This window comes from Nothobranchius furzeri, chromosome 13 (assembly GCF_043380555.1).
Source record: "Nothobranchius furzeri strain GRZ-AD chromosome 13, NfurGRZ-RIMD1, whole genome shotgun sequence".
In the NCBI taxonomy this organism is placed as follows: domain Eukaryota; kingdom Metazoa; phylum Chordata; class Actinopteri; order Cyprinodontiformes; family Nothobranchiidae; genus Nothobranchius; species Nothobranchius furzeri.
Genome location: NC_091753.1, coordinates 49,466,533 through 49,489,358, shown reverse-complemented (window position 1 = coordinate 49,489,358; position 22,826 = coordinate 49,466,533). Strand labels below are relative to the sequence as shown.

General features: G+C 43.7%; 1 protein-coding gene across 4 annotated transcripts in view; it reads left to right on the top strand.

Annotated features, from left to right (window-relative positions):
- Positions 1 to 22,826, top strand: part of igsf9ba (immunoglobulin superfamily, member 9Ba) — a 100,801-nt gene that overhangs the window by 72,740 nt on the left and 5,235 nt on the right. The window contains exons 7-21 of one of the 4 annotated variants that reach the window (XM_070543570.1): positions 1,018 to 1,163; positions 2,992 to 3,134; positions 3,469 to 3,609; positions 3,694 to 3,813; positions 3,904 to 4,054; positions 6,801 to 6,924; positions 7,409 to 7,584; positions 12,437 to 12,663; positions 13,376 to 13,460; positions 13,556 to 13,717; positions 14,896 to 14,941; positions 15,569 to 15,655; positions 17,014 to 18,636; positions 21,412 to 21,457; positions 22,432 to 22,459. In XM_070543570.1, the coding sequence (XP_070399671.1) occupies positions 1,018 to 1,163; positions 2,992 to 3,134; positions 3,469 to 3,609; positions 3,694 to 3,813; positions 3,904 to 4,054; positions 6,801 to 6,924; positions 7,409 to 7,584; positions 12,437 to 12,663; positions 13,376 to 13,460; positions 13,556 to 13,717; positions 14,896 to 14,941; positions 15,569 to 15,655; positions 17,014 to 18,636; positions 21,412 to 21,457 (3,277 nt within the window). In that variant the 3' untranslated portion in view covers positions 22,432 to 22,459. The remainder of the gene's footprint in view (positions 1 to 1,017; positions 1,164 to 2,991; positions 3,135 to 3,468; positions 3,610 to 3,693; positions 3,814 to 3,903; positions 4,055 to 6,800; positions 6,925 to 7,408; positions 7,585 to 12,436; positions 12,664 to 13,375; positions 13,461 to 13,555; positions 13,718 to 14,895; positions 14,942 to 15,568; positions 15,656 to 17,013; positions 18,637 to 21,411; positions 21,458 to 22,431; positions 22,460 to 22,826) is intronic. The other 3 variants (XM_070543569.1, XM_070543568.1, XM_054742541.2) reach the window with 3 other exon arrangements.

The following is a 22,826-nucleotide window of genomic DNA, read 5'->3' as shown; positions in this document are numbered from 1 at the left end:
GGGTTAACGTAAAAGACAGTGAAATTTAAAGACACATTTTGATGCCAAGAAAATGCTTATTTTCGAACGGCGGCAAAAGTTATTTTAGGTTTTGCGTGAAAAGACGTTTAAAACTACAAATGTTTGTCTCACCAAATTGATGTCATCGAACCAGACATGAAGAAGAGGAGACGAGAAATGGCTGGAACTTCAAATTCTTCTTTCAGGATGAAAAAAGGAGCATTAAACTTGAGAAAGCCACTATAGATCTGTAAGTAGCAGCGACTCCAGGGAGAAGAGATTCTGGGTGATGTCACATATGCAACGTCTGATTTGTAGTCATTTTATTCTGAATATTTAAAAGCTAATAAATCTCAAACTACATGACAAACATAGTCAAAACACACATCATTACTTTTCATTTAAAGTACAACAGATGTGTGATTCAGGGCGTAAGGCAAAGCAGACTAGGAAATATCTTTTATGGCTTTGTTCACTTACATTTTTTGTCCCAGGACCCATGACCTGACCAAAAGGGGAGGAGACTTAGGCTCCCTATGACTTTCTGTTGATTACACAGGATTTGCAGAGCTGGAGAAAGGAAAATCAATCTGTTTTACATCATTTTATTCCTTCAAAAATGACCCATTTTTAAGTTATTAAACAGTTTAAACATTGACTGGAAACTCCAGTGCATCTAGAACTTGTAAAGAGATATTAGGAGCTGGAAAATTATTATTTTTAAAACAATCTTTTGTCTCATTTTCAAATGTTTGGTTTCGGGCTCGCTTTGTTTAAGTGATGTGTTTGTTATTAAAAGATGTGAAGCATGAAGCAGATTTTTTTAAATCCATTGCTGTGTTCTCTCCTGTAAGGATCCCTTTTTATTTGGCTGCTGTTTGACTCTCTGCTGCTCTCTTATGGCACTTTAATGCAATTTAACACACAAAAAAAGAAAGAAAAAAAGATGTGTAAGTGTGTCCTGCTGCTTCACCGTTAAGCTGCAGATTTAAAACGTCTGCCTTCCTCTTCCCGCAGTGATCTGAAGCTCCGAGTGCGCATCCTCATCGACGGCACGCTCATCATATTCCGGGTCAAGCCCGAGGATGCAGGGAAATACACCTGCAGTCCGAGCAATAGCCTCGGCATCTCGCCCTCGGCTTCAGCCTACCTGACTGTTCAGTGTGAGTGTTACTGTGGCAACCGAGCGGAGGGGGAGGGGTGGGTAGAGTAAGCACTGTAGAGAGAACGGCAGCAGCAACGTGGAGGCTGTAGTTTTCGGCTGCTCCCCAACCGAAATGAGACGAAACCCTTTTTTAACTCAAAGCTTTGCGAGGGACCGTAGCTTTTATTTTAATGCACTTCTTTCCATTATTTTCATGTTACCTGTGCACAGAGCACATCCTCAGATGCCATTACTCCAGTTTGGCCTGAAATGTTCACATTCCTCCAGATCAGCTGCCGCTGATGAGCGAGGATGCCACATCCTCAGCCTTCATGTTGTTTTGAGCTGATTAGCTTTCAGGCTGCTGCTGGTCATTGATCACTGAGAGAGAGAGAGAGAGAGAGAGAGAGAGAGAGAGAGAGAGAGAGAGAGAGAGAGAGAGAGAGAGAGAGAGAGAGAGAGAGAGAGAGAGAGAGAGAGAGAGAGAGAGAGAGAGAGAGAGAGAGAGAGAGAGAGAGAGAGAGAGAGAGAGAGAGAGAGAGAGAGAGAGAGAGAGAGAGAGAGAGAGAGAGAGAGAGAGAGAGAGAGAGAGAGAGAGAGAGAGAGAGAGAGAGAGAGAGAGAGAGAGAGAGAGAGAGAGAGAGAGAGAGAGAGAGAGAGAGAGAGAGAGAGAGAGAGAGAGAGAGAGAGAGAGAGAGAGAGAGAGAGAGAGAGAGAGAGAGAGAGAGAGAGAGAGAGAGAGAGAGAGAGAGAGAGAGAGAGAGAGAGAGAGAGAGAGAACTGCAGGCTTCACACACACACACACACACACCACAATGAAACCAGCATCCTGAGGTGCAACAATGAGAATGAACACTGGAAAATCATACAAATATGGAATCAGTGCTGCGACCTTGAGCTGATGTGAAACTGTCATAGCTTTGTAAAAACAGGCTTTATGTTCATGAAGCAACGTTTGTGTCCGACTTAGAAAGCCACGTTACACAGGCCACGAAGCTGCACCTCATCAGGCACATGCAGCGACTGCACTAAAAACTGTCCTGCTAGCTGTCACCTAATCTACCCATAATTCCCCCTTTCAGCACTTCTTTTATGTTCCCCGCATGCTCGGAAAATTTATATCATCATTATGTCTCCCAGTCTGAAAAATGCAGTGTAAAAAAACATAAAACTCTTAAAGCTGCTGTGACTTTGAATACATGAAGGAAGTAATTAGGGAGGGCTGAGATAGAATTACCATTCTTTTGTTGAAGTAGACTGGGCCAAATTTTACGTGAAAACAGTTTTTTGGGCACAAACTCATTGAAACTCCCACAATGCACCATTGCAGTGGTAGTAGAACTGTGTATCTGAACAACCTAAAGGAGACATGCGATGCAAAACTCACTTTTTGCATCCCTTTGTGCTGTCATGTGAGTCTCTGCTGCCTCTAAAAGCACTCCAAACATGAAAAAAACATCCATCAGTTTTCTGTTCGTGTTCGATTTTAAGAATTATTTATCTGAAACTAGCAGTTTCAGAAAGTCCCCGTTTGTGATGTCACAAACACAATAGAACCAAGCAGCGGCTCTACTCCAAGCCCAGATTTTGGAGCTTCTCAGCTTATAGCAGCATGAGTAGGAGGTGGGTGGGTGTGGCTAGCTCCAGCTTGTTCTCTTAAAGTAGCAGAGCCCCGAAACGCCTGATTCTAGAAGGTAATGAAACTCAAGCACAAAACTGCCGAATTGTGGGATGAATTTAGTACAACTAACTTTTTGAATATGTTTTATATAGATCATACAACTATTGCAACTTAACAAAAAGTCATAATATGTCCCCTTTGACGTCTCTCCGTTCTTCATGTCCAGACCCAGCCCGAGTGATCAACATGCCTCCGGTCATCTACGTGCCACGGAAACTGCCAGGCATCATCCGCTGCCCTGTGGACGCCAACCCACCTGTGACATCCGTGAAGTGGGAAAAAGACGGCTACCCGCTCCGAGTGGAAAAGGTCCGGCTTAGTCTCATAAGTTATTACATTTGTAATCAACGCAACTGATTCCTGATGGACTGAGATGATTTAGGTCATTCCTTCATCAGTATGTGGGGGTAGCTTGGTGGCGTGTACAAGGCCCCTCCCAGCAGCAAGACTGTACTGTAACAAAATTAATAATGTGCTAATCTTCTCCTGTCAGGGGCTTTATTGCTGTGACTGATCGATCTGTGTTCTGTAAAAGTAATTCAAATCAGCTCTTCCCTCAGATTAGTGACAGATGCTAATATTTTAATCAGCTGCTGCCGGCCACTCACAGGGAAGCTTTTTAACACATTTAGCTGTCTTGTAGTACCCGGGATGGAGCTTAATGCCAGATGGAAGTATCCGGGTGGCAGAAGCCACAGAGGACTCCCTGGGCACCTACACCTGTGTGCCTTACAACGCCCTGGGTACCATGGGCATGTCCCCCCCTGCCACTTTGGTGCTAAAGGTGGGTCCCCGCTCAGAGTCCGTTGTGTCAAACTGTTCAGTTTGTACAATGTGTGTGTGTGTGTGTGTGTGTGTGTTTATGAAGGATCCCCCTTATTTTAACGTAAGGCCTGGGGGGGAGTACCGTCAGGAGGCAGGGAGAGAGCTAGTAATCCCTTGTGCTGCTTCTGGAGACCCTGACATACCAACTATCACCTGGAGAAAGGTAAAGCAGATTAGCACGTTTCTTTACTCGTCATGCACGTGTTTTCTTACCACCTAACCATTACGACTCCTTTTTTTATGCCAACTGAAGGTGGGAAAGCCGAGCAGGAGCAAGCATAACATCCTACCCAGCGGCAGCTTACAGTTCCTCTCCCTCAGCAAGGAGGACCATGGAGAGTGGGAGTGTGTAGCCACCAATGTGGTCACAAGCATCACTGCCAGCACGCGCATCCTAGTCATCGGTACAGCTTATTCTCACAAATAACGACCTCTCTAGTTTCTACAAGTTCATCGTAATCTCACTGTTTTGTGCGGTTTGAGTCATTTGAATCAAGTCGAAGTGACCCTCACCCTTCAAGCTCTTACTTTCCATCCAATTTCCTCTTGGGCATAATTAAAATTCTTTGATCTTATCTGCAACAGCTTTAAACAGGTAATGTTGAGGCTGAATCTGTAGAGTTTGTGGTATGCATCGCTCTACCGGAACGCTTCCTGCAGCTTTTGTCTGTTCGACCGAGGCATTGACAGAAGTAAGCAGGAATCAACAAAAGCTGCTTTTTAGAGCTGCTTCTGCATATTCGCAAGGACATGTACAAACAGCAAATTATCCAAACCACATTTTCACAACTAGTAACGTCTCCTTTGCTTTTAGGTTGTCTTGATAACTGGAGTTTCCGTTGATCTACGTTTGGGATTGGGTTTACAGTGATCCCTCGTTTATCGCGGTAGATGCGTTCCAGACCTGGCCGCGATAGGTGAAAATCCGCGAAGTAGGGACACCATATTTACAGTACAGTACTATATTGAATTATCGTATGATCACATTCTCTTTTTGTGGGTAAAACTCAAGAAAAAAATATTTTACTTGGTTTTTTTATAGTTTTATTACAAAAAGTGCATTTTATGATGAAATTGATGAAAAAAACTGGAATTTCTTGACATTTCGCATAGAAAAATGCCGCGAATCGGTGAAAAATACCACGAATCGGCGAATTTCTCTTGAATAAGGCTCCAAAGAAAAAATCCATGAAGTTGTGAATCCGCGATAAACGAACCGCGAAGTAGCAGGGATCACTGTAATCAGCTGGAATCAATCAGATATAATCCTTATGATGAATACTGGAAAAAATAAAACGAACGTTTAAAATTTTGTGCATCAGTTATGATTGAAGAGTATTGTCAAAACAGACTATAGGGAGCCTAAGTCTCGTCCCTTTCCAGTCGGCTCATGGGTCCCCGGAAGAATGAAAAAAAAAAAGAACGTTTTTTTTCCTCCTGAAGGAAGGATTTGAAGTGTGCTGTACTTGCAGCCATTTTCCCTCTTTTTTTCTCCGTGTCTGGTTTGATGATGTCACTTTGGTGATGCGCATTTGTAGTCCTGGACTTACCTTCACACAAAACCTAAAATAACGTTCCCCCCGTTCAAAAACAAGCAAGTTCTTGGTATCAAAGTGCGTATTTAAAATTCACAGCCATATGTGAAATCCATGGCACAAAACAAGCGGAATTAGAAAATAGCAGTTTTAGCCCCGTTGACTAGCATTCATTTTTTCGTTCTTCCGGGGACCCGTGGTCCGGAAATAGATGGGCGTGACTTAGGCTCTCTATTAGCATTGAAATGTTCTTTCGTCATTGTTCCTACACTTTTATATTTCTGACCCAGTTTAATGGTGAGTAACTTCATAGAGCAGGTTCACTAAAAAACATTTTTACTTTTTATTTTTGAAATACAACGAATCACTTTAGTCTTCTACCCCCATTAACCACATTAGCCGCTGTCCGCCAAATGGGAAAACGCTGTGGTCAGAAAAAGCCACTCAGATCTACGTCACATTGACTTGTTGACTTTTGCCAGAGGTGGAAAGTAACAAATTACATTTACTCACATTACTGTAATTGAGTAGCTTTTTTGTGTATTTATACTTTTGAAGTCGTTTTTAAAATCTGTACTTTTACTTTTACTTGACTAAGTTTTTTAAAAAGAATTGTAATTCGCTACATTTGAAATCATATCCGTTACTGAGTAAAAATAAATTGTAGGCTTAATAAATTAAAAATACTATGTGTAGCAGCATCGGAACAGAAAGACACCTGCACGAGCACCATTAACACGCACACACACACACACACACGAGCGAATTGTGAACCTGCGTTGTGTTTTTTTACTACTTAGATGTAGCCATCCTTACGCTGACAAAAATGTAACTAAGTAACTTTTACTTTGAGTACATTTTATTTACGACACTTTTTACTTTTATTTGAGTAAAGATTTAGGAAAGTACTTTTACTTGTACTTGAGTAAAAAATTATCAAAGTATTTGTACTCATACTTAAGTAGGAAATTTTAGTACTCTTTCCATCTCTGACTTTTGATTACAGGAGAGAGCAGAGCATGTCTTGGCTAGTATAAGCTAAACGTTAGCATTAGCAACTCCAAAGATAAAACATCAACAGCACAGAGCTTTGCAGAGAGAATGGAAGCAGTAGAAGAGTCCTGTTGCCAATCAGAGACAGATGTCCAAATATGAAGAATGAGCTGAGCTGATGCTCACAGCATCCTCGCATACCAAGAGGGAACTGAATAAAAACATGCTGCAAAAGAAAAGGGACTTTCTACGTGTCATTCTACTCCATTAGGGGCAGCAGTAGCTCAACAGGTTGAGCGGGTTGTCCAGTAATCGGAAGGTTGCAGGTTCGATCCCGGCTCTGGACAGAGAATTCTGCTGTTGTGTCCTTGGGCAAGACACTTAACCCACCTTGCCTGCTGGTGGTGGTCGGAGGGACCGGTGGCGCCTGTGCTTGGCAGCCTCACCTCTGCAGTACGCCCCAGGGCAGCTGTAGCTACATCGTAGCTCATCACCATCAGTGTGTGAATGTGTGTGTGAATGGATGGATGATACACTGTAGTGTAAAGCGCTTTGGAGTCCTTACTCTGAGAGGCGCTATACAAGTACAGGTCATTTATCATTTATCATCTGTGTGATTCAGGCACCAGCCCGCATGCTCCTGGCAACATCCACGTGTTACCCTCTACGACTTCTGCTAATGTGTCCTGGGAACCAGGTTACGATGGCGGCTTCGAACAGACTTTCTCTGTGTGGTACGGTCCAGTGTGAGTACTCTTACCTTAGCTGTGTGCAGATGTGGAAACATCCTGGGAGTTTATCACAGAAGACACCTTTCTGTGCTTGTGAAAATAAACTAGAGCTCAGCAGCGAGCAGATTTTGTGGAACATTCATGTTCATGAGCAGAATTCATGCTGAATTCTGGGAGTGCAATGGCGTGTCCCTAAAATAACATCCCACTCTGTATCGCACTTTTTTTGTTTCCTTTGAATAAGTCTAAAGGAAAGAAAAGACATGAAAGCAGCAGGTACAAATAAATATCATTTGTAAAATATATTGAATAGATTTAAAGCTCTTTTTTTAGCAAAAGGTTATGAATATTATAGACAGATGGTGGCAGATAGAAATACTCTGTAAATACAGCAGATTGGAAGACAAATGAATGGAGTAACCCTGCTGCACTACTTTTTGACATATTTAAACCTAAATATTAATTTCCAAGTTCATATTATCTCATTTTATTTTTGCAGGTCAAAGAGAACAGACTATGGTCCTCATGACTGGCATTCAATGCCAGTTTCTGGTGCTCAGACCTGGTTGGTGGTGCCAGGGCTGGAGCCTGGGACGGAGTACCAGTTCAGTGTGTTGGCTCAAAACAAACTGGGCACGGGCCCATTCAGTGAAGTTGTGACAGTCACCACTGCAGGTGGGTGCTGCAGACGATCAAAGGTTGTTCCACCACTGAGCTGCTTTTACAAGCTCTGAGTATAATTTTAGAAAACTGTCGGGCGCGTTGAAGAATTCAACGTTCTTGCATAAGTTTGATCTGGTTGGAGCATTTACAAAAATAATCTCATTACATATTGTTTTTCAGCTGCAAACATTTAAGGAGTACATTTTTTATACGTTCATTTACTACAATCATAGTGAGTCAATGCATTTTTAATAGCTGTGTGTCTTTTGTCAAGCCTAAAGGGATTATTTTTAAACTGTTAAGACTTTCTGTTAATGTCCTAAACAGATGCTTAATGCAGCATAAACTAAAAGTAATCATTAAGATGAATGATTTCCAGCACATTTCTGGCATGTTTTAGGTCTTGAACACAGCTGATGTGTTTGATTTAGTGATGAATCTTTCCGCTAGAAAGGAATAAAGGCTGAGGACACATTTCAGCAGTTAGATTAAGGTGAAAGAATAAAGCACAGCGAGGGAATAAGTAACATTTTCTAGTGGGCATCTCTTTGATGGTAGACCTATAACATCATACATCCCTAATTGTTGTTTTTGCTATTTAAAGCTCCAGTCTGTTTTGTTTTTTTAATCTTATAGCTCCATCTAGAGCAGGGGTGTCAAACTCAAATTCACACCGGGCCGAAATGAAAATCTGGGACGGAGTCGCGGGCCAAACTTAATATTTTTTGAAAAAGTGACGGCAAATTTGAACGTTTTCTTTATCAACATATTTGCAATTTTGAACCTTGTAATTTGGAAACAAACTTATTTTTGCATTAACACTGAATGTGGAATAACCAAATTACACACGAGCAAGTCCATTTCAAATAAAACACAACAGTGGTATTCATTACTTGTGGTATATTCAGAATTTTAAAATCTATTCAGGATTTATGTTTTCTTGTTGTTTATTCATTTTTCTTATTTTTTATTCTCCTTTTTTTCTCCTGTAATACGTGTCATCGCTGCGGTGACGTCTAGCTTTCCCCACTGAGGAACAATAAAGGGATTTTCTATTCTATTCATCTATCTGCAGCCTTTCCACTTCCTGTTTACTGTAGGTTAAATCTTTCCTCACAGGCCAACAACAAAATAAAAAAATCATTTTATCTTAAATGAAAATGCAACATCTCACTTGTTAACTTTCATGTTTTGGAGCAGAAAAAGAGCATAAAACCAACATATTTAAAGCTCAGTTTGCTCCACTGGTTTACTGTGATGCTCACCTGTTCCAGCCACATACCTGCATCATGGGGTTGATCTGAGCTGAGGAGGAGACTCCTGTTGTTTTGTTCATCTTCATCATAATAATGACAACATTAGATGACAACAGGAGCTCACATAGGTTTGTGCTGATGAACATGTCTGAGCAGCTTGACCACGTTGTTGTGTGTCGGGGAGGAAACACGACAGCAACCACAGAGCCGTGCTGGTTTGAGCGTGTCGCTGCTCGCTGGAGTTATATCAGCTCTGTCTGGAAGTTAGTTGGAAAACTTTCTCTTTCAGTCGTGAACACATTACTGAGCGGTTAAAATCTCCGTTTCTGGGCTTCAACGTCGGCAAATAGCTGAGTGAACTCGGCGCTGAGTGAGAGGAGTGTTTAGTTTGTCTGAGACAGAGGAGCTGCAGACACCAGCAGCAGATGCTGGAAAAAAACACAAAGGAGGGGGCGCTTCGGCTCTGCGCTAACGCCGCAAAGCATCATGGGGGTTGTAGTTGTTGCGGTAAAATCGGCCAGTGGGTCAGTTTTAAGATAGTTTTGATAATTTTCTCGTGGGCCACATAAAAATGCGGGCCTTGTGTGTGACACGTGATCTAGAGGCTGAACAATGTATCGCACCTCAAGCTGTTCCCACCCCCTTTCCTATTTATGCCCAAAAGCAACGCCTCTTGTTCATGGACCTGCACCTCTTAAGCCAGCAAACAACGCTAAAACAATTTGTTTTACAATTAGCATTCTCTTCTTGTGCTGTTTAATTCCCATCTCACCCTCAGTGAGTGGTCTCATCCTTCCAAGCTCGGGTCCTCTACCAGAGGCCTGGGAGCTTGAGGGTTCTGCAGTATCTTAGCTGTTCCTAGAATGGCACTTTTCTGGACTGAGATGTCTGTTTTTGCTGGGATCTGCTTTAGCCACTCCTCCAGTTTGGGGTTACTGCCCTGATGGCCACGGATATCACTGATGTCTCCACTCTCCAGGCTTTCTTAGGTTCTTCTTTCAGGCTCTGGTACTTCTCTAGTTTCTCGTGCTCCTTTTTCCTGATGCTGCCATCACTGGGTATCACCACATCAACGACAATGGCTGTCCTCTATTGTTTGTCCACCACCACAATGTCCGGTTGGTTCTCCATCACCATTTTGTCAGTCTGGATCTGGAAGTCCCACAGGAGCTTGGCTCTCTCATTCTCAACCACCTTAGTGGTATTACCCACTTTGATCTTGGGGCTTCCAGTCCATACTCTGCACAGATGGTTCTGTACACGATACCAGCCACTTTCCCTGCCAGCATCGTACACCCTGCAGTCATGTGGTGGATTGTCTCAGGGGCCTCTTTGCATAGCCTTCACCTTGGGTCTTGTCTGGTGTGGTAGATCTTGGCCTCTGTTGCTCTGGTGTTCAGGGCCTGTTCCTGTGCAGCCATGATGAGAGCCTCTGTGCTCTTCTTCAGACCAGCTCTTTCTAGCCATTGGTAGGATTTCTTGATATCAGCCACTTCAGTTATCTGTCAGTGGTACATCCCATGTAGGGGTTTGTCCTCCCATGATGGTATTTCCAGCGTCTCCTCCTCTGTTCGACATTGGGGCCCTGGGTTTAAAACTGGTTTGGGGCAAAAAATACCAAAATCCAGTGTGGGCCCTTAGGCAAGACTCTTGATGCTGTTGCCTACCTCGCACCATACGATGTCCATTGTCCATAAGAAATGTGTCAAGGTACGTCGTCTATCCTGCATGATCTATGATTGACGTCTGTATGTAAGCGGAACGCTATTGGCTAATGCAGAACTGCGCTCAAATCAAATTGCATGTGGCTCTATGGGACAGGCTCAACAACAACAACAACAAAAAAGACACAATTGTCTACATAATACCACAGCACAGGGTACGACCATGTCTTTCATTGATTTCTGCAATTTTCAGAGATGGCTCAGATGTTCTTAATTTTGTTGGTTGACTGATTTAGAAAAAGAGTTTCTGACATTGTTTTTAGAAGCATTTTGGTTTTTAAGATTTACAATACAACAAACATGCAGGCGTGGTTATTAATCATATTATTAATGATGCCAGTCCGTTTATGAGTGCCAATAAACCAAACGCAAGAGCTATTGTCAGTGCTATTAGTTCCACTTTACAATACTTTCAAATAGAATACTAAGAAAAGAAAGTAGTTTTAAATCTCATAAAATAAATGATTAAAGAATCAGTGATTTGGTGTGATAAGTTTTGTTTTTGGAGGGCAAATGGGGATCTGGTGACAAAGAAAGTGTCATGTTAGAGGGTAGTTTTTTGAACCATGACATGAAGAATCACCACAGAACCAGAGGTAAGTAAAAGTTTCTATGTATTTTATTAGTCTTTGTGGAGGAGAGAAAAAAACGGAGATCCAGAGGGTTGAGGAGTTTTGGGGTGTTGGTCTTCAGGAAGTTGGGAAGCCAAGGAGGGAGGCAGGTCAGGTCTGGCTGAGCGGGAGATCGAGAGACCAAGGCTGGGAGCTGAGCACAGGGAGTTGGCTGCAGGTGTGTCCAGGTGAGCAGGTGGGTGGTGGGGAGCTGGTGGTCAGAGGTGAACGATGTGGCTGAAGGCTTGAGTGAATCCCAAGTTATTGAAGTGTGATGTTCTTTGCAGGTGAGGGAAATCTGGATGGGTCAGGAGAACATATCAGATAAACGCGGGGTCAGGATACAAAAAGACAAAAATATATTCTGAGACGACAAGAGCTAGGACTGGTAGTGGCTAGAACTACCCAAGACTGAAGCCCTGTCCACACGTAGCCGGGGATCTGCCAAAACGTAGATACTTTTCTCCGTTTTGGGTGTCTGCGTGTGGACAGACAAAACCGGAGTTTTAAGGTCCGCAACGTCACTTTCCGCGACAAAAAAATGCTGACATCACGTGTGCGACCTGTGTTTACACTAGCCGACAGCATGGATGCCCTCAGAGCTGCGCTCGCTTTATCAATTGTCCAAGCGCTTTTTGCTTGTTTGTTTTTGCAAGAGGAATTACTGCTCCTTGCGGAAGACCACAGACGAAGGACGAGGTTAAGAACGGGGGAAGTACTGCCGCCTACAGGTCTGGCATGTCCTTAACAACGTATTTATCCGGGTACGTGTGGACAGAGTTTTTTTTTAAACGAGGTGGTGTGGATGCAAGTTTTTGGAGGGGCGGATATTCGTTTAAAAAAACGGCTACGTGTGGACTAGGCCTGAGTATCATCCATCACTGGTGAGTTGTCACGCCGCTCCTTAAATCCCCTGACCACTGATGGGCTGAACAGCAACAGCTGTGCTCTCCAGGACACGCCCACCTGCAGACAGCACTCAGAGGAAAACAAAACCAGTTTAGCTCAGCACAAACCATGACAGAAAGCTTCTCTTTTATTTGAAAATGTTAAATGAGGCCTGAACATTTCTGACCCAATTTCACACTCAGATTACCTCCCAACAATGCAGGGCAACAAACAATGAGATCTCTTCTGTGTGTTGTGTTGTTCCAGCAGCAGCAGCGGTTACAGGGAAACACTGACATTCATAATAAATGTCTACGAATTATTTTGAATTAAAAGACTCCGATTGGAACAAATAGACTTCATAAGGGTCCGATCTGGTCCACAGGCACTCCCCTGGGTACCGCTGAACCACTGGTGCTTCTTACTCCACCACGGTGCCTCACAGCCAACCGCACGCAGCACGGTGTCCTCCTCACATGGCTTCCTCCAGCAAACCACTCCTCACCCATCGACCGCTACATCATGGAATTCCGCCTCGGGGAGAAGTGGGAAGTTCTGGATGACTTGATCCCGTCCACCGAGACCGAACTAATAGCAAGGGACCTTGTTCAGGTCAGTTGGATGTGTTATTTAAGACTCATCTTTTAAAGGTGTGAAACGCTGAAAAAACGTTTTTAACGATTATTTCTGATTATAATCAGTCACCCTGAGTTTTTAATGCAGGCTGAACATGAAAATAGTCTCCTACACCTATCGCCTGCTTTAGCTTTTTGATAGAAAAAACACATTTAAATGCTAGGATTTGAAAAGCACGGCCGCTCTCCGCCGAGCGGTCGCTTGGAGTCACCCATCTTGGCTCACGACAGGGAAGGCTGCTGTTGTTTTAGCGTCCAGGACACAGCATTGAATGTCTCAGCTAGCAGATGCTAACTATTAGCATTAACAACTCAACCACATTGCAGAGGCTCCTCAAGGCTTGAGTTATCTGTGGAGCTAAAACATCCACGTCAAAGAGCAAACGGAGCCGGTGGTAGAATCACGTTGCTGTTTTTCAATCTGAGGCAAAATATCCAAATACCAGGAAATAAGACCAAAAACGTGCTGTCTGCCGCCGCTCCCTTGTTCATACTGAACCAGGCGCTTCTACCCCCCCCCCCCCAAGTATGACTTGCAAGGCATTCATCTATACTGGAGACCACTGCAAATGTAATGATTAAAGTGTTCAACACCTTTAAACATAAAAAAATATACTATTTCCTATCATTTCCCTTCAGACTAATCAATTATGCATTACCCAATTGAAAGAGTGCATTTCCTCTGACAGGAGTCCTGGTATGAGTTTCGGGTGATGGCAGTTATGGATGATCTGATCAGTGAGAGCAGCAACGTAGTGGGAGTATCCAGCACCGGTGAGTATATTTACACAGACACAAGTGAATTTATTACCTTTTTTGCCTTTCTTGAGTCATTTTGCACCCCACCTCCCCCCTCTGTGTCCGAGCAGACCCCTTCCCCGCAGCAGAGTTGCCTGAGGAAGGGCTGGCGCGACCTGTCGTGGCAGGTGTCGTGGCAACCATCTGTTTTCTTGCAGCAGCAGTGCTATTCAGCACTTTAGCAGCTTGCTTTGTTAATAAGCAACACCGTCGGAAACTCAAGCGTAAACCAGGTTGGCCCTTTTCTTTAAGAGGAAGTTCAATTTAACCATTGATGGGTAACTAAACTGACCCACAGGCCAAGAGCAAACCGAACCCAAGGCTACTGTACAGCTTCAAGTCGATTTCTAGTCAATATCTTGCTTGATGGTGTGCAGGGCTATTCAGTTCTGGGCCTCGATGGCCAAATACCAACGCGTTTTAGTTTTAACCCTGCTTCCACACACCTGATTTTAATCAGCAGGTGATTAACAGGCTTCTGCGGATCCTGATGAGCTGCCGCACAGGTGACTCAACCACTGAATCTAGTGTGTTGGACCAGAGAAACCACTAAAACGTGCTGGATACCGGCCCGCGAGGCCCGAACTTTAATGGCCCTGCCTTAAAGGGACATTCCACCCCTAAGTGAAATTTAGTCTGTTGCCATGTTCCCTAGAGTTAGCTAATTGAAGAAAACATTTTGTAGCATAGTCCAGTCATTCTCCTACTCTGGCAGTGTTCTGTTAGCTTTAGCTTAGCATAAACGATGTAAGTGAATGGTAACAGTTAGCGTTTTGTGTAAAAAGGTCATGATCCTACTTTTTCTTGGTGACCTTATTAATCATTTCAACTGCAAATAAAAATAATAAGCAACAAGAAGGATTTACAGAAGCTAGTTTGACTTGGGACTACTTTAGGACAAAATGCAGCTGTAAGCCGCCGCATGATGCCCCCAAACTCGCTGTTTACTGTCATTAGGGTTAAATGTTGTAAATGCTGTACAGCAAACCTGGAGGTGAGTCTGCCAGACGTCACGCCACTGCGTGATGTCCTTTCAGCGGTGGCATACAATGGTGCTTTGTCGTAATCTAATCTGATGTAAATCGTCGATTTCTTTGTGTTACTTATTATTGTCGTTTGCAGTAGATATGATTTTTGAGGCCACCAAGCACAATAAGGATCATTATTATGACTTTTTCACACGAAATGCTAACTGTTACCATTCACTGACATTGCTCATGCTAAGCTAAGGATAACGGAGTTCTGGCAGATTAGGAGGAGCGCTGGGCTGGTTACAAAATGCTTTGTACCCACTTATCTAACTCTGTGCAACAGACTACATTTCACTTAGGCGTGGGATTTTCCTTCAATCATTTATCCAAGTAGCTACCTTCTAAAGGAAATGCTAAACTGACCATGTTTGTTCTCTCAGATCCTCCCTTGTCGGTGACACACTTCAGGAAAAGCATTGAGTCACCGTAAGTAAAGACATGTCAGAGCTCCTGCAGTCTGCCAGAGGTGCCTTCTAATGTTCATCTTCTCTTACACCTTTTACCAAACTTCTACTACCGTACGTAACAAACCAATGTATTTATTTACACTCGATTTAAATTACCAGGAAGTTTCTGCGTGGTGTTGAAGAACATGTACAGCGGCAATCTCTAGCAGATCACGGGCAAATGTAGCAGAATTCAAAGCAGCAGAGTCAGCATTTAAAGCTCATTACCCAGAGCTGCTGTGTGTGTGTATTGATTCTTGACCCATCTGTATTCTTTAACCTGAAACGCTGTCTGCTCACTGCATGACTGTCAGTGTTTAATGTTCTTGTTTCTTGTACAGCTCTGTGTGCGCGTGTTTGTTAAATAGTATATTGTGTACACGTGTGACTGCACTGCAATCTCTACAGATCCTCATTTTGATAATATTCTGTGTCAATCTCATCCCAGATTGAATGGTTCATGAATTTACATGAAAACCATTAGTCATGTCACGTTTCTGTATTTTACGTAATAATGAAGGCAGGTCAGCTAGTTCAGACTCTGTCCTTCCTGCACTTAGCATAGTTGGAGATGAACCAGGCCCGTGTCGTTTGTCTCCCATCGCAGGCCTCCTCTCACCCCCTTGCCAGGGGTAGAGCCCTGCTGGGACGAGCCTGCCAGGAGCAGTTTCTTGCCCCCACCGGCCAGCCCCTTGTGAGTGCCTGCCTGCACCAAATTACAGAGTGTGCTGCACTGCACTGGCTTGGCTGCATGGTTTAATGCATTGCATAGAAACAATCAGCTAACGATTGTAACCTTTAGTGTAGTGGAACCTATCCCTGGCATGCATGCACAGACCTTCACACACGGAGAAAAGTTGCATTAGCTGCGTTGCATGGACACTCCGGTACTGTGTATATGCATTAATTAAAATTCATAATAAAGGTCAAAAAAGTTCATACCCATCATAAATTTTGATGTTACTCGTGAATCTTTATTAGACCAATAGGCTTGTGCTGGCTGATGAGAACCAAGGCTTGGATGCTCTCTGGAGTATACCCCACTGGCAAGATCTTTTAGTTTGTTCTTTTTTTTTTTTTTTTTTTTTGCACAATTCCATTCTTTCTCTCTAAGACATATTACTTCAGAACATGGTACCAACAACTCTGGGAAAACATGACAGCGAAGTGTGACAATTGCCACAAACTAAGCATCTTCCACCTACTCTCAAACTATGTTAGCCGTAAAACCCCAAAACACTAGAGGTAAATGTGTGTTGTGCCTCTTCTTGGCTACTATAGCGGTCATGGCCCATTGGTGAAAAAACAAATCGTTTAAATAAATAAATAAACAGTTTTTTAGCATCAAAAGGTGAAATACTCATTTGTTTCAGACCCAAACTTATGTTTTCTGGAGAAAAAAACTCAGACAGTCACACAGAATAAAATGTAATGAGGCTCTAATTGAGATCTGGAAGCTTGTTGGAAGCTAAACATTAAAATGTATTCTTAGACTTAGAAATGTTTATAAAATGGCAAATATCACCCTTCTCTCTTCTATACAGCCAGAGCAAACCTATTGGTTCATTGAAAATTCACACCACCGAGCAAAATTTTGCATGGGTATAACGGTATTTCTGAAGTATTTTTTGACCATGTGCAGTAGATGTCGAGTATGCTGCTCCTGGTGTGGGCAAATGAGGCCTGGTTAGACGTCATCTGCTTTTCTCTCATAACCATTTAGGAACTTGGTCTCACGTCTGCCCAAGAAGATATAGATTCAGTAGATCTGTGATACGGTTGTCATGGTTACCTTGTTGGTCCTTCTCTCCTCCCATCGCGATAGCTTGATTCATCAGCTGAATCCCTATAAGGATGTGGCTGTCCCCGTGAGCTGGTCATTTCATAACGTAGTTCATTGTGGCCGCTCTGACTGAGTGCTTTGTGGCTTTTGTAATGTGTCATCTCTGTAAAACCTGCAATCATGCTTACTGATTTACAGTATTTGGTTTTCAATACTCAAACCATTCTGCTTTTGGGTTTTCAGCACCTTGTGCCTGCATTTTCTTTTAGGTTATCATCAGGGAAGATAAGTCCAGAGAGCTCCCCTCCATCTCGACCCCGCTCTCTTTCGTCGGAGGGTTCCCACGGTCCAGGCCTCTACGTCAGAAAGCTGCCCAGCCCTCTAAAAGAAAAAGACAAAGAGCTTTCCTTCTACAAGAAAACCAAGCGTGCCATAGCCAGCAAGAAATACAGTGTGTCCAAACATGAGGCTGAGGTCACCACGCCCATTGAGCTGATAAGCCGAGGCCCCGATGGCCGCTTCATTATGGAGGCCAGCCCACCTCCCCGCCGAATCCAGGGCTTCCCCTTCGCAGAGGAGTCTGACTTGTACCCTGAGTTCCGGCAGTCTGATGAGGAGAATGATTTTGACCCCGGGCCTCTGCCACCCATCATGCCCACGCTGAGGCCCCAACTCTCCCCAACATCCTCCAGCCTGGAGTCAACGCAGCCCCCCACCTACAGCCCCCGCCTACACAGACCCATGGAAGGTATGAGCTTTGCAGAGGGCAGTGCTCTTCACGCCTCAGGGCAGGCCCCGTCCTCCCGCTACAGGGGCTTCCCCCAGGGCCCGTTCTATGGCTATCTAGGCAGTCGTATTGAATCAGGGATTCCACCACCATTCTACATGCCTGACATCAGCCCACGTAGCTCCGCTTTGTCCTCACCCCCAGGCACCGCGGAGGGGCCTTTTGGTTACCCCTCCATTCCTGAGGAGAGTGGAGAAATGGAGCACCATCAGTACACTGCCTCTGGCCATTCTCTGTCTCACACTCACAGCCCTCCTCCTCGCTCATCTGAAAGCTGGCAGCCTCATGAGTTACCATTCCTGGGTCTTGAAGGCCCCCGGTTCATATACCCGCCTCACCATCCTTTAAATCATCATCCCCAGGACCTCCCTGACCCGCCCCCTTACCCCCCGCACTCTCTTCCCCCTAGTCGCCTACACCTTTCATCCCTAAAGGATCCATCGAGCCCTGGACTCCTGCAGCTGGAGGTCCCTGTGGCTCCACCAGGCAGAGACAGGACTCCAGGGCCTCCGGTTAGGCGTTTAGCTATGCAACAGGCCCAGAGTCTCGGCCAGCTCAGACACACGGCCCACGGTGTGGGTGTACCAGTGTTGCCTTACCCTGACCCGGCAGCCCGTGCAGGGAGCCCAAGCACAGCCCCCAGCAGTAGCCCTCAGTCCTGGCTCAGCCCGAGGGCAGGGCGCCGGGCAGACCCCAGCCTACCCCCCTTAGTACTCCAACCCTCCCGTCTTTCTCCACTCTCCCAAAGCCCCCTTAGCACCCAGCCGGGTTCCCCAGATATTCTAGTGCGGCCCCCTCCACGTCCCAGCATCCTCCGCACCTCTAGGTCTCTGGAGATGCCTGAGATCACCCTGCAGCCCACGGCCACAGTCAGTTTCTCTCGAAGGTCCTCCCTGACCACCTCTCCCACTCAGAGCCAGGGTGCCAAGCAGCCCAGCCCCAGTTACCACATGTCCTATGCCTCCACTGCAGCCAGTTACCCTTCCCAATCCCCATCTCCTCCTCCAGAAGGCAGGGATGTTTTTGGGCAGAGGCCATCCCAGAGAAGGACAGAGGAGGAAATGCTACCTTCAGAGCCCTCCCAGCTCCAGATATCAGCCTCAGGGTAGGTGATCCAGTCCAGTAGCGATTAGATGTTTATTTTTTTCAGCAGGAGCCTTGTCTCCTCATCTGTTCTCTTTTCCAAATATTAGTAGTATTTCTCCCCACTATTACTTTGGTGTTTCCATTTTAGAAGTAATTAGGATGCATATTTACTTTAACATGCAGAGAGCATGTAACAGCATTTAGCACAATTTCTGTTTATAAAAATGAAACAGAAAATTGAATGGCATGTGCTCATTTTGAATAAGTTGTAGGGTTCTTGTTTTTAATGTATTTTCACATTAAAACCTAATTTACATACTTTTTAAAGTGTGTAAGTCAACTGTAAAATGATACAAATATATACTTGTGTTTAAATCCATTTATAAATCAGATTTGAAAACTGTCAAGGTTAAAGTTGCATCCAGATTTAATTTAGTTTGATAAATTAGCAGCAGGCCAGACATTTGATTGGTCTTTTTTAGCTTTTAGGTTGAAATGTAATTCCTTAATGGATCTGACGATGAAGACCAAACTCTGCACACAAATGTTCAAACCCTGTGCGTAGATTTTAAAGAGGTCCTTCACTCATTTGCAGTAATCTATAGAGCTCTGGACGTCACGTGACTCTCAGAGAGTAGACGCCATTTTGACAGGCAACAAAGGTAAACAAAATGAACGGGATCGGCTTGGATTTTACTTCGTCGGAGTTTACTTCACACTTTAAAACCGATAAAATCGTTTTATATAGTCAGAAATTAAATAGACTAAACATCTCCGACCCTTACCGTGCCCCTGGGATACTTTTTAAAAATGTCAGAAGCTGTCGGAACGGACCTCTTACCGGACCTGGCCGGGGAACGCCTTGGGATTCCCCCGGAGGAGCTGGCCCAAGTGGCTGGGGAGAGGGAAGTCTGGGCCTCTCGACGTAGACTACTGCCCCCGCAACCCGACTCCGGATAAGCGGATGAAAATGAATGGATGGACAAATAACATAGATTTACATGTAAGTAGTTTAAATAGAGTGCTGTGCTGTTTGAATGTATAAACTGAACGCCAAGAGAAATCACTAGTCTGGTTTTTTTCTGGGAATAAAATAAATATTTCAGGCAGGAGCGTCTCAGGATCTGTCTGAGATCTGACTCGGTGAGACAGATAATAGCAATCCAAAGTGCTTTTTATGTGTGATCTGACAATTGATCAACCATTGCTTAAAAATTAAATACAGCTTAGCCGGTTAATTGCTGTGATCATAAAACACGTAAACGGCAGCACGCAGAACTCACGAGGCAACGTTTTACGTGACGTTTACTTGTTGCTATGAGTAATAAGACAGAAAAAGCCACGCCAAAATAAGTTTAGGAAGCCCACTAAGAATCGTAATAAAAGCATTTAAAATAAACACCATACACAGTTGAGGAAACGGGTTAAGTACCTGATATGAAGTGGTCGCTTTACTCTCAGGATCCCACAGCTTCATTTTCGCCCGGTCACTAGCGCGTTTTATTACAATGATCCAACGTTTGCGGTGCTCCGGATCTTGGGGAATCCTGTAGATGGCTCATTCCTTATGTCGTCCGCGTCTGTTCTGCATCCTGGGGCACAACAGGAATCTACCATATTTTCCGTTTGATTGAGTTTTCTGACAATAACAAATAGTTCAGCTGCGGGCTTCTGCCTGTCAGTATGGCGCCGTTTTGATTTGAACTGTTGCATGCCGGGAGAAGTGACATCAACTCCCGGAGCTCTAAAGTGGGAATGAACGCCTTGTAAGACGTACTCTGGGGAAAAAAGCTCTGGTGCGCCTGTTTCAACATAGAGATTTCAGCCAGAGGAGAAAGTAGCTTCAGCTGGCAGGATTTGGAGATTTGTTTGCTGATATTTGGACATCTCGCCTTGGCTACCAGAAACATGACTCTACCACTGACTTGCAACGTGGATGTTTTATTTCCACAAATAACACAAGCATGGAGGAGCGTCTGCTGTGTTGTAGAGTAGCTTACTAGTCGGATGTTTTCTGCTTATTCCTGGACACTAAAACAACAACAGCCTTCCCCGTCGTGAGTCAAGATGGGTGAGCTCATGAATGTTAAGTGACAACGTGACGTAGAGCTGTCAGGCTTTTCTGAATCTAGCATTTTTCCATCTATTTTCTATCAGAAGCTAATGCAAAAGATAGGCGTAGGACATAATTTTCATGTTCAGCCTACATGTTTTACTCAAGAGTGACCTATCATTCTCAAAAATAATAAGTAAAAATGGTGTCAGTGAAGGACTTCTTTAAAGTTTTCAAACATATGTTAAAATACTGTGCACAGATTTTAAAGCCCTTACATAGATGTTTCAACCTTGTACATAGATTCAAAACTGCTTAAATTGATGTTGAATCCTGAACATAGATTTTAAACCCCTTACATAGATGTTTAAACCCTGTACATAGATTCTAAATCACTTAAATTGATGTTAAACCCTGGTTATAGATTTTAAACATCTTACACAGATTTTTAGACCCTTTGCAAATTTTAAGAACCTATACATAGATTTTATACGACAAAGATTGGAGATTTGTTGCTTTATACACATAAAGCTTTACCTGAGGCGCTTTCACATTTATATCCCATTGGGTTTCTTCACTGCACAAACTCCTGGGTCCCTTACACCCACCTCATCGAAGCTAAACCCACAAGGCAGCTACTTGCTCATGCACTATCACTGGCCTTTAAAGGGAAGTAGCTTATAGGGCTCCTGCTTTAAAGAGGGTAAGGGTCTTACCTGATTTGTTTTTGATTGATCTCAGCTATCTGGGCAGCGTTGTTGTGACCCGGTCCCCTACGCCACAATAGGTAAGGGTCGGACCCATGTCTGAGAGGGGAGGGGTCAGCAGGGGGAGGGCTCTAATCGCTCTCCTTTAAAGGGGAATTGCTTTGGCTTGTTCCTCTGTGTTGGATTCAAGTGAAGTACAACTAATAGTAAAAATGACAGCTAGACATATTTGTCAATACAGTGCCGAGGTATAATCGGCCTGCTGTAACGTGGTCTACAGTAATTAAGCATCTGATCAAGCTTGAGAAGATGTTTTGGACTGTGAAGGAGTATTTGATTTTGTATTTTTATTGCTTGAATATGGAATTTTTTCCATGCACTGAAAAAAAAACACAAGCCTTGAATCAATGGAGGACGCACTTGAAAGATAGACTTGAGTATTCCCCTTTAAAGTTTTGTTCCATGTGCAAAATGCCATGCATGCATTCTCTAAACTTCTCTCTTTGACCAAACAAATAACAATTCTCAAACTAAATTCTTTGTTACATCTGTTGTCTTTAGTGCTTTCGTTTTTCTGTCATGTGACCGTTTTTATTGGCCATTTTTTCTTCCTGTCATGTGACTTGTTCTTTAACGGCCATTTCCTCTTCCTGCCATCTCCTCCCGTCAGCATGGTGAAGCCTCTGTACGCAGTGTTCATGTTTATCAGAGTGTGCTGTATAGTGTTTATGTCAACGGAAATGAACTTTTTTAACACACTGTGGCTTTTGCAAACAGTTTTTTCATAATAGAAATGTATTTTTTTTTTCTGTCGGGAACTGTTGCATCCCCCACCCCCTCTGCTAACGGCTCTCAATCTTTCTCTCCACAGTGCCAAATGATGGACGGCGTCTCTAAAGCATTGTGTTCCTTTGCATTTTGATAAAGTACATTAATGCCACAGAAAGTTTTGAAGTAGTTTTATTTAGAAATTGAACGAACACTGAGCCTTGTGAAGCTGAATGAAACGTTTTGGAAATAATTTCAATTTATTGTGTTTTTCTATGAGAAATAGACATCAAGACCGGAGTGTTTGTTCTGAGGTATAGCTGCTTCTAGAAAAGGACATGAATGATTTAGACCTGATCTGTTAATGCTGATTAGACATTGATTATTTCATCCAACTTGGCATGTATCCCTTATGAAATGAAAATAGTTCTTCAGCTTTAAGCAACAACTTCCTGTTTTGACTTCTGTTTAAATTACAGTATTTTTATTTGGAAAATTAGCAAAGTCAGAAAAGATACTTTGGCAACCTTTTCCAATGTGTGTAAACATGGAACAGATCTTGTTTAGATTATTACTGGTGTGACAGGCTGTGAGCAGTTTCCTGCTCCTCCGCCCTACTGGTTGAAGGTGGGATTACAACTGTTATAAACAACCCTGCTGTAGCTAGCGCTAACAACGAGA